This window comes from Papaver somniferum, chromosome 2, assembly GCF_003573695.1.
Source record: "Papaver somniferum cultivar HN1 chromosome 2, ASM357369v1, whole genome shotgun sequence".
Classification (NCBI taxonomy): domain Eukaryota; kingdom Viridiplantae; phylum Streptophyta; class Magnoliopsida; order Ranunculales; family Papaveraceae; genus Papaver; species Papaver somniferum.
The window spans coordinates 67,833,487-67,850,865 of record NC_039359.1 but is presented as its reverse complement, the minus strand read 5'-3'; the positions used below and the strand labels follow the sequence as shown (position 1 = coordinate 67,850,865).

Genomic DNA, 17,379 nt, shown 5'->3' with positions numbered 1-17,379 from the left:
ATCAATTGCTAAATAATAATAAAATAATTCAGAGAAGTAAAAGAAAATGAAAGATATGGATTTTGGTATTGAACAGCAGATGCCGGTGAAAGAAGAACAAACATAAGCAACAACAGAAATTACAGAACAGAGTGAAAGTGGATTTAGAGATAGATAAGAGGATTTGGTTGATAAATTGAAGAAGAAATCTTTTGAAGAAGATTGGAAATGGTGGAATTAGTAGTATGGAGAACGAATATATTTACAGACATCATACACACGATGTAATGAGAGATAATCGGTGTAGTTCAGCTCTTGTTAAACATATCAAAGATCCTCTTCATCTCGTAAGATCTCCATCTCTTATTCTTCTTTACGATCATCACTTTATAGATCTTGCAATTTCTTCATCAATTTTGCTTGTTTTGATTTCAATTTTTGTTTTCTTATCTTTTCAATTATCTTCAATTTTTATTTTTAGCTTTGATTATGGTTTGCATCCAGTCTTTAGTGTAATTGAGGTACAGGGCGGGGAGAGTTGAGCTTTGCTGTTTCTTGAAATGCGAAATCCGGCTGCTCTTTTGCCTCTCTGTACTCTCCAAAATGCAAATGTCATATGTACAGGCTTCCCCTGGCTTAAGCCACCCCTAAAAAAATTTTTAGTTTACATACTACCAAAATATACCAAATTTAGAGCCAAGCCAGGGTAAGAATCAAGAGCCAATCTAGGGTAAAATCCAATTCAACCCAAATGTACGAGTAAAAGGAAAAAAAAATATCTTCGCTTGTGTTTCATCGAGCGGGAGAAAGAGGGGAAAAGAAGAAAACTCAAGGTAAGGTAATTCTAGTGATTTAATGTGATCTAATGGGTGGGGTAATGATGAAATCTTAGCTTACATTCATGAAGGAATACACAGGGTTTTTGTATGAATTTGATAGTGGTGATTTTGATTGCTACACAGGAAGTTTAAGATTGAAATGTCGGGTTGCAGTTGAGGTGGAAGTTGCAGAGGTGTAGCTGAAGTTGAATTTACATTAGATGGTGATGTCTGAGGTTGAGTAACTGGTGATGCTATCAGGAAGAATCAGATGAGAATAAATTGTGTTGCTGCTGTTGAAGTTCATTGAAATGGGTTAGATGAATGTTAGGTTTTACGGGTTTGAAAACTCATGTTGCAGCACTGACACAGAGAACTAGAGATGATGAATTTTGTACGTCGCAAACTTAACTACTTACTCATATATGCTGTATGACAATTGATCTTCATTAAAAAGTTGTTGAACCTGTTTTGATAGTCTTTGTTCAATCTTTGATACAACTAGTTCTATGATGTTCCATAAACAACAAAGAGGACCTAGAGTTCGACTGCCAAAGCCTCCGTCGCTTTCCACGCAAAGACCTGCCTGCAAGATGAGTTACAGAGATAAATCTCACTCTCAATTCAATGTTGACAAACATCAACCTCAACCAGTAAGAATTCGGCACACCTGATAGTTCCTTCTCTTGCACCTAAATCGATCTTTACGATAATAATATATTGATAGTTCTTATATTACCAGAAGGTGAACCTGCCAGTACTAAGGATTGACTCATTGCGGCGTTACTTGAAGCACTTCAACATTGTGAGTATTACCTTTATCAGTCTTTCTGATTGTACAGGCTTAGATTCTGCTGATCCGAAAAGAACAATTTCAGCAAGATGGGAACTTATCTTAGAGAAGCAAGGTCAAGGAAAGATGGTTTGGTACTCGACGCCTTGGATCGGCTACAAGGGGAAGAACAAAAGAAACGGCTGGAGAAGTTAATGCCCAGGACCATGACAATTAGGGAGTGAGAAGAGTTTGTGAAACATGTAGACTCTATTGAATTCAGAGTAAGTAATTTCTATTATATAAAATGCCTATATATTTGTATTAAAAACTTTAAAGTCTGTCAAATGATTTTTTTACTTTTCTATTCAGGTCAGAAGAATAAAAATGCAAGAAAATCGTTCAAAACACACCACCCCACATACCATAAGTCGAGAAGGTTACGCCCGATTGGAGGTGAAATTGGTATGTTCTACAGTCTTGATATTCACCATGTGAAAGCTATTGCATCGTTAATATAATTGTTTGAAGTTATCTACAAAGTTTTATCTTAGAAATATTCTGAGATAATACCATGTTGTTATGCTATTCTTGATGACTCATGTATTGATACATTTATTTGGCAGCAAGTTGTTAAGCTGGTACAAGGAGGACGAGGTGGTTGCAGAGGCTGAAATTGCTGAAACAGATCCAAGTAAGCAGATACATGGAAAACCAATCGGTCTTGGAGCCTACACTGTATGTGTGAAGGTTTCTTATGTGGATGATGCTCTTGTCTACCAAGCTACTTCAGAAGTCAGAACTGTTCATGATGCTGTTTTAAATTTTATCACATGGCCCAAAGATAGAATAATCTACCAATAGACTTCTTAATCTTTTGTGATCTTTTTGGAGACTTAACTTTTGGTAACAAACATATCACTGCCACTTTTTTGTATGTTTTGTGTATATCATATTGGTATGTGAATGCTTTAATTCTGGGTTTGGTTTAATTTGAATGAGTCCTTTCAGTTTAATCCAATTGTTTATTTACATTTCAGTTTAATCTAGTTGTTTCTTTACATTTCACAAATAGTAGTGACAAAAGTGAAAAATATATTGTGAAATATGGGTTTGATCTTATTCATAAGTATTGTCCAAGATAGTCCTACCACACATAGTATAGTTGTATCAAGGTACTTCTACAATGCTAACAAGTGTACTAACTGTAATATTCACAATACTAATAAGTATAGTGTTAAAAATTTCTACGATATGCTACTTATGTTGTCCACGATTGTTCTACAATACAAGCAAGAGTTGTGTTAGGTTATCAAAAAAAATCGAAAGAGAATCACAACATTGACAAACTATTGTCGAACCATGAATCAAATCACCCTTTACAACACTTGTCAACCATTGTAGAAAAACTTGGACTTTCTACAATACCCCCGTTCCACAATGCATGAAATGGAGTTTTCGTAGGGGTACTACAACGCTTATCTTGTGTCGTCAATGATGATTTTTCCCGTAGTGGATGGAAGTCTTCAGAGTGCATCAGTTGCTTTATTATCACACCCTTTCTTATACTGGATACCCCAATAGTTTCATTAACCACTTTTTCTGCAACACAGTAGTAATTTTCTGATCCAAGAAGTATTTAATGCTTTGTTGGTCAGTTTTGATGAAGAATTTATGACCCAAAAAGTAATGTCTCCATCTAGTGACTGACATAACCACAGCTAGTAATTATTTCTCATAAGTAGATAGTCCCATGTTTTTGGGGCCTAAGGGTTCGCTGAAAAATGCTATGGGCTTTCCTTCTTGCATTCGTACAACTCCAACACCATGAGTACATGCATCAGTTTCCACTATGAATGGCTTAGAAAAATCAGGTAAGAAAAGAACTGGTGGAGAGCACACTGTAGCCTTTAGGTCATTAAAAGCATCTAATGCTGAGGAAGACCAAATGAATGCATTCTTCTTTAGTAAGTCAGTAAGAGGCTTGCAAATGGTTCCATAACCTCTCACAAGTTTCCTGTAATACCCTGTGAGGCCAAGGAATCCTCTTAGTTGCTTTAAATTTGTGGGAAAATGCTACTCTTGCATGCACTTAAGTTTTTCAGGGTCATCTATGACACCTTGAGCAGTGATAATATGACCCAAATAATGCAAAGATGGTTGAGCAGAGGTGCACTTAGAATATTTGGCAAATAACTGGTGTTTCCTGAGTAAAGTAAGTACCAAAGAGAGGTGTTGAATATGTTCTTCTAAGCTAGAACTATAAATCAAGATGTCATCAAAGAAAACGAGGACAAATTTTCGTAGGTAAGGACCAAAGACATAATTCATCAATGCTTGAAAGGTGGCTGTGGCACTAGTTAAACCAAATGGCATTACCCTGAATTCATAGTGACCATGATGAGTCCTAAATGCAGCTTTATGTATGTCAGGGACATGTAATCTAATCTGATAATACCCTGACCTTAAGTCCAATTTAGTAAAGATAATGGAACCATGTAATTCATTCAGTAACTCATCAATGATGGGAATAGGGAACTTATCTTTAACTGTGATGTCATTGAGCTTCGTATAGTCCACACATAACCTCCAAGTATTATCCTTTTCTTCACAAGAAGTATTGGAGAAGCAAAGGGGCTTTGGATGTCTTGAATGATACCATCTTATAGCATTTCTTGTACCAACTGTTCCACCACTGACTTATAAATGTAGGGATATTTGTATGGTCTTAGTGAAATGGGCTGAGCATTTGGTTTAAGTTGGATTTTGTGGTCCAAGCTTCTAGGTGGTGATAGGGTGGTTGGATCAGAAAAGACATCTTGAAATTCTGAAATGATATGTTGTATTTGAGGGGGTATGGTGGAAGGTGCAGGGGTAGCTGATATATGAAAGAATTTACCCACCAAGGCAGGGGTGGTTTTCTTTAGAAATCTTTTCATTGCATTACCACTCATCATCATAAGTGAGGGTTTAGAAGTAGTACCTTGAAGAAGGGGAGGAGTACCATTGTGGATGAATGAGATTGAAAGTTTTGCAAGATTAAAGGTGACATCTCCCAATGTGCTAAGCCAATCAGCTCCCAAAACTAAGTCACACCCCCCTAATGGCAGTAATATGAAATCCCATGAAAAGTCTTGGTGTTGCATTCGAAATATTTGATTATGGCACACACCAGTGCTAGTAGTTTTGTCACCATTTGCAACTGTAACTAGCATGTTGGTTGTGTGTTGTACTTCACAACCTAGCTGAGTGACTAATGCTGAGTCAATGAAGCTATGAGTGCTTCCTGTGTCGATTAATATGGTCACTTCTTGTTGCTTGATAAATCTTGGAATGCGGATTGTGTCAGCACTCATAGTGCCAGTGAGTATGGGTGTACATAATGCCCGGAAGCCTGCGGCCTGCCATGTACCGCCCGGGTCCGAAGGAGCCCATGGGTGCCCAACATCCTGTCATGGGCTAGCCCAATATTCCCGATAATTATAAGTGGGCGGACCCAGGTTTTTGTTCAAATATTGGAGTCCGGCCTGTTAGCCTGCCCGATAGCCTGTTTAGTTACCCGGGTTTCCTTGCTGCCGATAGCCTTGAATAAAATTTTCTACTAGGGTGATGAATTTCCCAAGAACTTAAATTTCATATTTGGACAATTTATTAGGGTTAGAGAAAATTCTGAATTACATTTCACAATAATGAATATGAATTGCTTGAATTATCATTTGAACGAGTTACAGATATATCACCATTCATCAAGCCAAAAAAATAAACCTATATACTTTAAAATTTTAATCATCTCTTGGGCCCGAGGACTGCCCGGCCCGACCTGGCCTGGCCTGTATTATTTCATGGGTATGGACGGGCCATGGGCATTAAAATTTTGTTATTGCCCAGCCCTACCTGTTAAACTTAATGGGTATTAGGGATTACAAGCCCGTTCGGCCTATCCTGTGCTAGAATCGGGCTTGGGCTAGCCTGCCAGGCCCGATGTGCACTCCTACCAGTGAGAGCATGCAATGAAATTTCTATAGTAGATTCAACAGGGTGGTCTTCCTTATCAGTAGAGCTTTCTTGTTGTATAGCTAAATCAATGGGTTCTTCAGTAATGACCATGAATAATTTCTGAGGTTTACAGCGATGGCCTGAAGTGTATTTTTCATCACAATTGTAACATAGACCTTGAGCTCGTCGTTTGTCTTGTTGGTCTCTGGAGAGGCGCCTGATGAGAGGTGGAATATATTTGGTTGGTGGAGGAGATGGTGTGGGTGGGTGGGTGGTGGGTATTGAAAATGGAGTATGTGATTTTGGTGGTGGTGGTGGAGAGAACTCCTGAAAGTATGAAGTTGTTGTAGGTGGTTTAAAGGATTGGGGTTTTGGTTGATGTTGGTATTGATAAGCAAAGGCGCTCTGCTGTAGTCGAGCTAAATAGAAGGCCTGAGAGAGAGATGTGGGTTTGTGCATCTCAACTGGGTGTTTAATGTATTCCTTCAAGCCACTCATGAAACTCATGCAAAGTAATCTTCCTTAAGTGCTGGATTGTTGAGAAGCATTAAAGCCTTAAGAGGTTCAAATTTCTCAAAGTAATCATCCACAAAATTTACTTGAGATAGTTTATTGAAGCAACCAACAAAATTTTCACTAGCAAGATCCTCAAATCTCTCACAAATAGAAGCAGAAAATTCAGGCCAAGAGACAGTGGGTTTACCAGCTTTATAATCTTGAAACCAAGAGTCAGCCTCCCCTCCAAATGGATAGATGCAAATTCAAGCTTTTGATGATCTGGAACAACTTTGAGTTGGAAAAATATTTCACCCTTACGGATCCAAGCCCTAGGATTCTCTCCACTGAATTTGGGAAAATCAATTTTTGGGGTTTTGGGAAAGGTGATGTTACTGGTACCGGCTTGGATGTCATGGTTAGTTTCAAAAGGATTTCCAGAGAAAGATTGGTTTTCAGGTGATGTCTCTGCCGGAATAATTTTGTTTAAGTGGGTGAAAAGAGTATTAAATTGAGTTTTTGATTCTTGTGACAAAGTAACTGATGTATTCAAGGCTTGTTGTTGTACCTTTGTTGCTTCTAAACGAGCTGTAGATTCCTGAATATGTAGATCCGTGAGTCTATTCATCATGACTTGCAGTTCTGCAGTTCTTGCATCCACATCTTTAATTGTTGGAGGACCAGTCATTATAAAGGACGACACAAATGTACTGGATGATACCAAATGTCAAGCACGATCTTGATCTTGACAACACAGAGGGGAAGAAGATGAGGTAACAGAGAGACACAGAGAGTTTAGTGACTTATACACTCAAATGAGCGCATCCTCAGATTCAATTTCTCATTCGTTGCTTTCATCAAGGGTACAACATTGTCTTAAATACTGAAAGTAAAACCCTATTGGCTAACCCTAATCAACCACAACCTAACACGCGTGGAGTTATTACAATAATGATTAGCAATAAAAACGACTTAAAGATTAAGATAGAGAACTAATCTATAATTATTATCAATCATTGAGATCACCTACAAAATACTATGGGAAACCATAAAACGGGACATGACAGACCCCTGATTTTTCAATTAGTATCAGAGCAGGCAAACACGTTTAAGACCTTATAATTCTGTGTTTGTAGCAGTCTGAATATGGACATAAATTCTATCTCCATAAATGTACCACCAGTCTTCGATGGCTCAAACTACTCATGGTGGAAAATTGTTATGCGTGCTTTTCTTAAAGCTCGTGATTTTAAACGTGGGTACGTGTTGTTAATGGCTATGATCCTCAGGTTAATACAGAAGGCGGTGTATCTATACCCAAGGATATTGGTAGATATAGTCCAAAAGAAATCCTTGCTGCGAAGCAAAATTCTGACGTCTTAAAATCTATCATACATGCCATTACCCCAGATCTTCAGCACCATGTTACTACATGCACTAAGTCTAAAGAAGCCTGAGATATCTTAGAAACTGTATTTGAAGTGAATACCTATGAAAAGGAAGCTAGGCTTCAAAACCTATGTTACGATTGGGAAAACCTTTGTATGGAAGATGAAGATTCATTTGATGAGTTTAATCACAAAGTATCTAAAATTGTTAATGCATCTCTTGCATTGGGTAAGACTATTCCTGAAAAGGACATTTTGATGAAAATTCTCAGATCGCTGCCGTCTAGATACGATTCTAAAAAGCATGCCATCGTTGAAGGAAATAATCTCGCAACTCTTTCAAGAAATACTCTGGTTGGGAAGTTAAAGATGTTTGATCATGAGCATACATCCAAATCCGGAAAGGATGTTGCTTTCAAAGCACAAAAGAACACTAAATTACTTGACAAAAGTAAGAGTATTTGCATCTCTGAAAATGATCTTTCTGAGGATGATTCATTAGATGAAGATCTTGAAAAGTAAGTCTCTTTGATCACAAGACAGTTTAAAGATCTTCTTTTGAAGAGAAGTAAACGGTTCACTAGAGATAAACCTAGGTCATCAGTTAAACCTCATAATAGTGTTCTTCCTAAAAATAGGGATACTGACGATACATATGATGAGGATATTCCACATTGCTTTAAGTTTAAAGGTTTTGGTTATTTTGCAAATGAGTGTCCAAATCGGAGAAAATACACTGAGAACAAAGGTCTTGCTGCAACCCTTGATGAAATGTCTGATCATTATAATTCTAATGAGGACGAAAAGTCAAGTGTTGCACTTGTCTGTGAGAATATTGATTTTGATAAGTGTAGCAATAAATACATCAATCTTGATATTCTTTTAGAAGAAACCTCAACCATTCTGGAAGAAGAAATTGACCTATCTGTTGGAAACTCTCTGTCTGATTTTTCAGGCTCCATCTTGTGTCTAGCAGGTCAGGATCCACCTTGTGTCTAGAAGGTTACACGACCCATCTTCTGTGTTGACATGTTCTTATTGTTCTCCCAAAGTTCATGAACTATCAAAGTGTTACAAGTACAAACACAAAATAAGATACATCGACAAACTTCAAGAAGAGCAAATCGATTAGCAAACAAACTCAAACTTTTTCAAAGATCATCTAAGGTATGTAAATTCATTTCATCTTTGAAGAAAGTTTGCAAAGAAGAGACTAAACCAATAAAGACAATAATACGGTCTAAAGTGTCTTAGAAATAGGGTTCTATGAATTCCTTCAAAAAGGATTATGGTGGACAGATCATTGTTTACCTCATCACAACTAGATTTTGTTGGTTGGTACATCTTGCCTCATGTGCCTGATCAAAAGAGAAAAGATTGTGCACATATATGGCTTTACGAAAAGAAAATTGTTTTAACTAGTGTTGTTTCTCTCTTCTTAGTTTTGCTGGGTTTTGAAGTCTTTGGAATTCCTCCATCTTTTCATATCTAATTGATATTGGAAAGAACTTCACTGTTTAATCAATAAAAGAGGGCCATTCTCGACAATTCCAATCTCTTCAGGGTTGTGAGTTGTGCATGCACATACCTGAGTTTTTAAAGGTTCTGTAACCCTACATTCCTTTTTCCTTTTCTTGAAACTCTTTTTATCATAAGACTGCTTGTTGAGTTTTTCGTGTGATTTCCTCTCGCAATTCCGTACGCTTATGGATGCTCCAAGCATTATGTCTTCTGATGAAAAAGATGTTAATATGATTGTTAAGCCATCAATCATGAAGGAAAAATATAGATCTCCGTTACCTCCAACTTTGAAAAGAAAAAAAAGGAATGTGAGGAAGCCAAGAGCTGCTCCTTCAAATTCTCAGAAGTTTTCCGGTGTTCTTGAAGAGTTGAAGGAAACAAGGAAGGAGATTCATCAAATAAAGGCTGTTGCTTTGAGAACTCTTGAAATTCAGAAGGCCCTGGTTCGCCATCATCAACCTAGAAGGTTTGTTGGAATTGACTCCTTTCTTCATGAACCTTATGTTCCAATGGCTGTTGACGACACGGAGAATTCAGGGACGATAAAGAATTTCTCAGAGGTCTCAATGTCTTGGAAACTTCTTATGAGATTTATTCTTGTGTTTTTAAAAAGGATAACCAGGGTTTGGAATAGCCATTATTGTGAGTACACATAGCTATTACCAACGTTTTCATATTGCAATGATTTTAGATTTATTTATTTAAATTCTAATGTTTATTTGGAAGATGATTTTTGCAGTATTAATCTTTATGGTTTCATATATTGCAAGTTTTTATGGGATATGTTGTTTACGCCCGTGAACCTTGACTATCCCATATGTGTTCAAAAGTAAACTGTATTATATGTCGGTATGAAAATATTGATAAAAGATAGAATGAACTTTTGACAACAAAAGTTAAGCCTATTATGTCTTTATGCAAATATTGATGGAATATATGATGAACTTTTGTTTACAAAGATTAACTCTATGATATGTCGTTGTGTAAACAGTTATGAAAAATAGAATGATTCTTTGATTATTCCGCAGTATTGGTCTTTCCCTAATCCACATCTTGTGTATGTACTGTGTTTCTCCGTAAGTTTTCTTATGTCGAGCATGACCAATTGAATTGATCATTTTCTTTGTGGTTAATTCAATAGATATGTTTGGATACAAATTCACGTCTCATGAGATTTGATTATGTCCAAAGAAATCCTTCTTTTCTTGTAAAAGTAAGGTCTCTCTTGTTGTTCTTTCGGGAATGACATATTATGGGGGAGAGTTATTTTTGAACTTGTGCTTAATTGCCAAATCTTTGTGAGGCGTGCGGCTTTGGAATATTGTAGAAGTTTTCTTGTATCTCTATAAACTCCTTGATGAATGCATTTAGCTTCGGCTATATGATTGCATCTAAACAAGTTGGTAAGTTATTCTCTTTTGGTCATGAAGTATCTCTATGGAAATTTCAATAGGATCTCACTAGTTTCGTACCTTTGCTAATTTATATTCACAAAAAGGGGGAGAATTAATGTGTAACTCATACTATAAATACATATGGTTTACGGATCATTATGTAAGGGGGGAGTGGTGTTCATGTGAGATGAAGTATTGACTAAGGGGGAGTGATACATATCACCATAGTATTATTGTCAAAGTTGTGGTACAATTGAACTTTGGTGCTGTGTAATGATACTATGACACTGTATAACAATTATTGAGAGCAATTGTTTTCTCATTGTTATTGCTACGAATCTTCAACAACTATGATGCTGAATTGAACATCTATGGAATCATGGGAGTACTTGTAAGTGACGAAGTTTTCGAGTAAAGTTGAAGAAACAAGGAGATCAAGCATTTGGATGAGAAGATACAAGGTCTTATTTATTTTGTAATCCATATGTATTGGTAGTTTTGTCCCAAATAATTCCGGCATTATGTTGTCAAGGGACTTGATTTATTTAATGAATCATGTTTTAGTTCTTTATTCACCGCGATGGGTGTCATTACAGCTGGTGAATTTGAATCTATGTTGTTGTCTTATGATCTCCGTGTTGCTGCGCAAAATTAGGTTTCTCTCTCTCAACCACTTTCTAATGTTACCTCTGTGAATAGTGTTAGAGCACTGCTCGGTCGAACTCGAAAGCATTGCTATCTCAAGCTTGTTTGTCAATGTTAGTGATCAAAACTATAAGTCTTGATTTCTAGTCTACCTATAGTGATGTCTCAGACTAGGATATATTGTGTAATTGAGCATTAGACTTCACGGAGTTCATCATTGAAGATGAGGAACTACTAAGGAGAGCTTGTGGAACTTCATCAGCAAAAAGGTATGTGGAGACTGAAACTCATCTATCACTTGGAAAGTCTATTTCTACTCTATCTCCTATATTGAGACAAAAGTCGTATTACTATATAATATTCGATTATACACATTTGAGATTTCGAGCTGAGTATAACTCGCTTACATATTTCTCGAAAAATGTGTTGGTAAGCTTTCGCTTCAACCAAGTTCATCTTATATTCTTTACGAAAGTCAAAAGATGATCATGTGAAAATTTCCGAGTAACATCTTACATGATTTGTGTGATACAATCATTTGGTGCAGACTTGGAATGTGTTATGATTATTTCAATAACTTGAAAATTGCTTTGATGCTACTAGTGTGTGAAAACAGCTAATGTCATCCTCTAAGAAAGTTTCAATGATTGGAATAGAGTTTAGAACAATTGGATTTGCACTTAGTATGCGTACTTGCATATATGTAATCCATGTTCGGGAAACATAGTATGCATACCCGTATGCATACCTGTTGGTTTGTGAAAGTCCGGGTACCTAAGTACACATACCGGTACGCGTACTTGAGTAAGGTATATGTCCAGGAATTTCTGCTGAAGTTTGGAAGTGTTAAGGTATGCGTACCCGTTTGGATACTGGCGAACCCAACCCAGTCTGGTCACTAAGGTATGCGTAATACATTTATATACTAAGGAATGCAATCTTTGCAAACCGTGGCTATAATGTTCACGAATTGATTCGAGTGAATCAAATCGATTTTGCTTCAATTGTGTTCTTGTATACTTCTGTGAGAATATAGCAATTGAACAACTCTATAACTAGTTTCATTTGAGTCATTTGAACTAGTTGTGGTTAATATGAATAAGGTTGATATGAAGGTGTTCATATAACTAACTTTGGTTAACTGCTGTTGGGCCAACATAGTGTACACGTTTAGGTATGGTTTCTCAAACCTAAATGAAGGTACATTTCATTTGTGTATAACAAGCTAAGTTCAATCTAACGGTTGAAAGATATTAGCTTCAGTTGAATCAGGTTTTCATCTAATGTTGAATATTGAATGCTTGGTTACCAAGGTAACTTAGATTGCAAACCTTGATTTGAAAACTATATAAGGGAGAACTCTACCAACTGGGAAACCAAATCCCCACACCTCCTGTATGATACTAGTTTCATAAGATAGAGTCGATTCTCCTTTAACCTTAGTGTTTTCACGAAACCATGTAGGTTAACGACTTGAAGACTTCATTGGGATTTTGAAGCCAGACACAACTATTTTCTCTGTAGTTGCGTGTTCTGATCTTTCCCTGTTTTATCTTGATTGAGTACTATCTTCTCTAAGATTTTCTCGAGAGTAATCTCCGATAGGCAAGATAAAAAGTAGTCACAAACATCTTTGTGTCATAGTATGTGATTCCACAATATCTTGTTTCGCTTCCATATGATTAAAATTATTGTGAGGTGATTGATAATACTAGGCTGTTCTTTGGGAATATAAGTCCGGTTTATCAATTGGTTCATGTGCACCTTGATTTATCAAAAGGCGGAACAAAACTCATAGGTATTTCTGTGGGAGACAGATTTATCTATTCCAATAGACTTTCTGTGTGTGACAGATTTGTTTATCAAGTCTTCGACTTTGGGTCGTAGCAACTCTTAGTTGTGGGTGAGATCAGCTAAGGGAATCAAGTGCATAGTATCCTTCTGGGATCAAAAACGTAAGGAGCACAACTGTACCTTGAATCAGTGTGAGATTGATTAGGGTTCAACTACAGTCCAGTCCGAAGTTCATTGGTAGTAGGCTAGTGTCTGTAGCGACTTAATACAGTTTGTCGTTCAAAACTGGACTGGGTCCGGGGTTTTTCAGCATTTGCAGTTTCCTCGTTAACAAAACTTATGTTGTCTGTGTTATTTCTTTTCCGCATTATATTTTTTTATATAATTGAGACATCACAGGTTATGCATTGAATCGATCAATTTGGAAATCCAACCTTTGGTTGTTGATTGAAATTAATTGATCCTTGAACATGGGTCTTTGAAACCATTCAAGTTCTTTCTCTTATATTCAATCTGGCTCGCAAATTCCTCTTTGATGATTGCGATTGAATGAAGAGATAGAGATATAAAACTTTTTGATATACTTTTCTCTAGATTGAGTCTGACTGTCTAGTTGATTCTTTTGAAAGTATATTGGAGTTTGTCTATTCATATTGCCGAACGAAATATTACTATCAACTCCATACTTTAGAAAAATGATACTACGTACTAGGACCAAAATATTAATTTCTTTTTAAATCTGGCCCATAATTTTATATTATGTATTTTTATATTGACAAAACTACCCTTTTTCTATATATACAAGAGTAAAATCAGAATATATTTTCATTTCTACATGTTCTTTCTCTCTCTTCTCCAGTATCTTTTCTCTCTCGGCTCTGCGAAAATAATTTCTAGAGATTGATTTTCAGTTTATGAAGAAGAGAATCGATCGAGTGTTGGAACCAGAAAAAATAAAATTCCTAAACACAACAACAACGTCACTTTATTTTTGATGGTTCACTATAGAGTCGATGAAGAAAACTTGATGAAAATCGTCAACAACAAGTGGAAATGAGGATTTAATCATCAAATCACGATCAGAAAGATAAGTTTCATATTTCTAATCGTTTTATTTGATTAAAACTATTTATTTGTTAATTTCCAAATCGATTTCAGAAAAGCATATTCGGTGTGTTTTGAAAACCTAATCAATATAATTTCATCTAGAAATCCTCAAAACATGATTATAACATAAATCTATAAGTATTTCATCTTGATCTCTCTTTTGAGATTGAAATTTTCGAAAAATTGAATCAACAAATTTTCTAGGGTTTCGAATTGAAATTCGATCTGACGTTTGTATTTCCGGTCGAAAATCCAAGTTTATTTTTGAATTCACATCATCTTAAGCTCTATTACTCGTAGATTTTACTTTCTTATACATCAAAATTCGATCTAGTTTGAACTCACAAATGTTCTCCATCAGTTGTTCATTTAATTGGAAATTTCAATTTTCGATAGTTAATGGAGAATATCCGGTTTGATTCTTACTTTTGCTTTGTTCTAATTTCTGAATTAATTTTTAGGTTTTAATAAAAAAAATTTGTTTATTTTTTTTTGTGCAGAACAGTGACCGGAGGTAATGGAGAAGTTAACAATCTAATTTGGAATTAAAACAAGTTTGGCAATGTGATATATGTTATTTCGTTGTGGTTAGTGTTTTTATGAACTACTGTATGTATAATTTGTATGTTGTATATGGTTCTGGTCATGGTAAGAAGTAAGTGGTCATGTGACTGAGTTTCTCATTTTTATGATGATGCACAACATGTGTAACTAGCGTCTACACATCCATATTGCATGTGTAACTTGCGTCCACACATCCAATTAGCATGTGTAACTTTCCTCTACATGTGAATATGTGATAATGCACAATATGTGATTATGCACAACAAATTCAAAGAATAATGGAGTTGATGGAAGATCAAAAGTCATCCGGTTAGTCACAAACATCTTCGTCTCATCGTTTGTGATTCCACAATATCTTGTTTCGCATCCATACAATTAAGATTATTGTGAGGTGATTGATATTACTAGGCTGTTCTGCGGGAATATAAGAACGGTGTATCAATTGGCTCCTGTTCACATTGATTTACCAAATACGGAACAAAAACTCGTAGGTATTTCTGTGGGAGAAAGATTTATCTATTAAATAGAATTTTCTGTGTGAGACAGATTTGTTTATCAAGTCTTCGACTTTGGGTCGTAGGAACTCTTGGTTGTGGGTGAGATCAGTTAAGGGAATCAAGTGCGTAGAGTACTGATGGGATTCAGAGGCGTAAGGAACGTGATTGTAACTTAATCAGTGTGATATTGGTTAGGGCTCAACTACATTCCAGTTCGCAGTAAATTGGTAGTAGGCTAGAGTCTGTAGCTGCTTAATACATCATGGTGTTCAAATCTGGACTAGGTCCCGGGGTTTTTTTTGCAATTGCGATTTCCTCGTTAACAAAATTTCTAGTGTCTGTGTTATTTCTTTTCCGCACTAATTTTTTTTATATAATTGAAATATCACAGGTTGTGCATAGTTCAATCAATTATATAATACACATGTATATAATATATATATATACATGTGTTTTATCTGTTTTGCACGGCATACACTAAATGTCTTCAAAGGGCGTGCTATGGGAAAACAGAAAAACAGAGATCACATTCACATAACGATCTCTGAACAAAAAGTATACCGTCGTCGTACATATACCGTCATCCGCATAGCAATTGTTCTGTTTTATTAACCATATACCAAAAATTAAACCAAAAAATATACCCCTAGGTATCACCACTAAGTGTACATATACCAAAATATATACCCCCAAAAAATTAGTTCATCTATCAGCAGTTGGAACAGTCTTATAATCCACCATCATCAGTCATCATCATCTGTAGAATTTTCCTCATAGAAGTCATATCCATTATTTTCCTCATCTTCATCTTCATCTTCCTCTTCTTCCCCATCTTCATATTCGTCGATGACTTCACTTGTCTTATCTTCCTCATAGTCTTCATCATCATTGGCATTATCTTCAGCATCCACTAGTGCTTGAGCATACTCCTACTATTATGGATCAACATGCCCCATCAGAAAGTCATGCCAATTATCTGCTTTTATTTCTTCCTCTAAATAAGCTTGCGGGAGATGCTCTACCTCCTCATCTAGTGAGTATGACTCAGGCACATGAAGTAAAGGTTCCCAATCTGGTTCAGCCTCTGATTCAGCATCAGAGGCCAGAAAATCTGCTTGTGGAGGATATTGTGGCATACTTGATGCAAGTAATCCCTGTGCACGGCGAAACTGTTCGTCTTTGAACTTGTCATACTCTTCTTGCAAAGGATATTCTTCAACATCCTTCCTCCGGCGTGACGCTTCTTCCTTTAATTTTGAGCCATATATAATGACATGTGATGAAATCGTTCACACGCTTATGTAGATGTTTCAATTGTTCAGGGCTCATGATCTCAATCAGTTTATAATTCTCAGCAAGAGGATCCTTGGAGCTTCCTGCCTATGGTTCATCATCTGAACAACATACCTTAGGCTTCTTTCATTTCTTGTCTCTCTCCCTCTCATGTGACGAATCAGGATTGCGGCTCTTCCTTGACGCCATACAGCAGTGTCTAAAAAGTATTGCTTCAAAAAAATTACTTTGGTGTTAAACATAAAAAAATACATTGCAAGAGAGACAACACTTTGCATTTCCATTCAAAAATAGATCGAATCCTAGAAACAACAAAAAAAACAATCTGCATTTTCACTCAAAAACAGATCAAACCATAGAAATAAGAAAAATTTAACAACCACAAAACTTAAATCAAACACATCTTCATAGTAGAATAATGTAATTCAAACAAAACCCATATCATGATTACACTTAATTCTTAAACCAACCATACACCACCAACACAAATAAAGTGTTCACACTAGATAGTGTACCACAAAACAGAGTAACAAAAAAAATTAAAATAATACATTAAATGCTATTACACTTCTTTGCATTCTCTTTGCAACAAAGAAAAAAGGATCGTTAAAAAAAGAATCCATTTTTATGCAATCATGTAGAGGAAAATGAAAAAAAAGCACTGTTTGTGGGTGAAAACTGTTTCTGCTGATTTTGGTAATTTTGGGTGTGTGGATCAGAAACAAATCTGAACCCAAAATAATGTACTGCACGGGAGTACTTTTGATTCGAGAGATCAATCTGTACAATCCTGTCCTAAACCAGGAAATGGTCGTTCCAGGCTTGCTTCGGTCACAAAGTGAAGGAGAAGGGTTGGTCTTAGGGAGGGAAGCGAAGAGAGTGTTGAGACCAGAATCGTTGATTCTGAAGGTGTGGTTGTTTATGACTTGTATCAGAAAGTAGAACAGGCTAGCAGAATGGAAAGCTAGCAGGTGATTTCTGGATATTGTGTTGTACTCTGACCAAAATTCGTTGTTTGGTGAAAATAGGTGAAGCCTATTTATACAAGTCATATTGAAACGTACCCTGGTCTCGTGATAGACACATTTATGTGTCTTATATAATCTCAATTGTATA

General features: G+C 36.2%; 1 protein-coding gene across 1 annotated transcript; it reads right to left on the bottom strand.

Moving 5' to 3' along the window:
• Positions 1 to 15,713: 15,713 nt before the first annotated feature.
• On the bottom strand, positions 15,714 to 16,886 carry LOC113351292 (protein bfr2-like). The gene is made up of 3 exons (XM_026595307.1): positions 16,815 to 16,886; positions 15,993 to 16,217; positions 15,714 to 15,899 (listed from the first exon to the last, which is right to left on the bottom strand). The coding sequence occupies exons 1-3, from the start codon at positions 16,884 to 16,886 to the stop codon at positions 15,714 to 15,716; spliced, it is 483 nt and encodes a 160-aa protein (XP_026451092.1).
• Between the last annotated feature and the right edge of the window lie 493 nt (positions 16,887 to 17,379).

What these genes read in the sequence shown, in the direction of transcription:
- LOC113351292 (XM_026595307.1), bottom strand. Translation starts at nt 16,886, where the DNA reads ATGGATTCTTTTTTTAACGATCCTTTTTTCTTTGTTGCAAAGAGAATG. An exon ending in GAAGTGTAATAGCATTTAAT is followed by an intron (nt 16,218 to 16,814) that starts GTATTATTTTAA and finishes TCAAAATTAAAG; the next exon opens with GAAGAAGCGTCACGCCGGAG. An exon ending in CATACTCACTAGATGAGGAG is followed by an intron (nt 15,900 to 15,992) that starts GTAGAGCATCTC and finishes CCATAATAGTAG; the next exon opens with GAGTATGCTCAAGCACTAGT.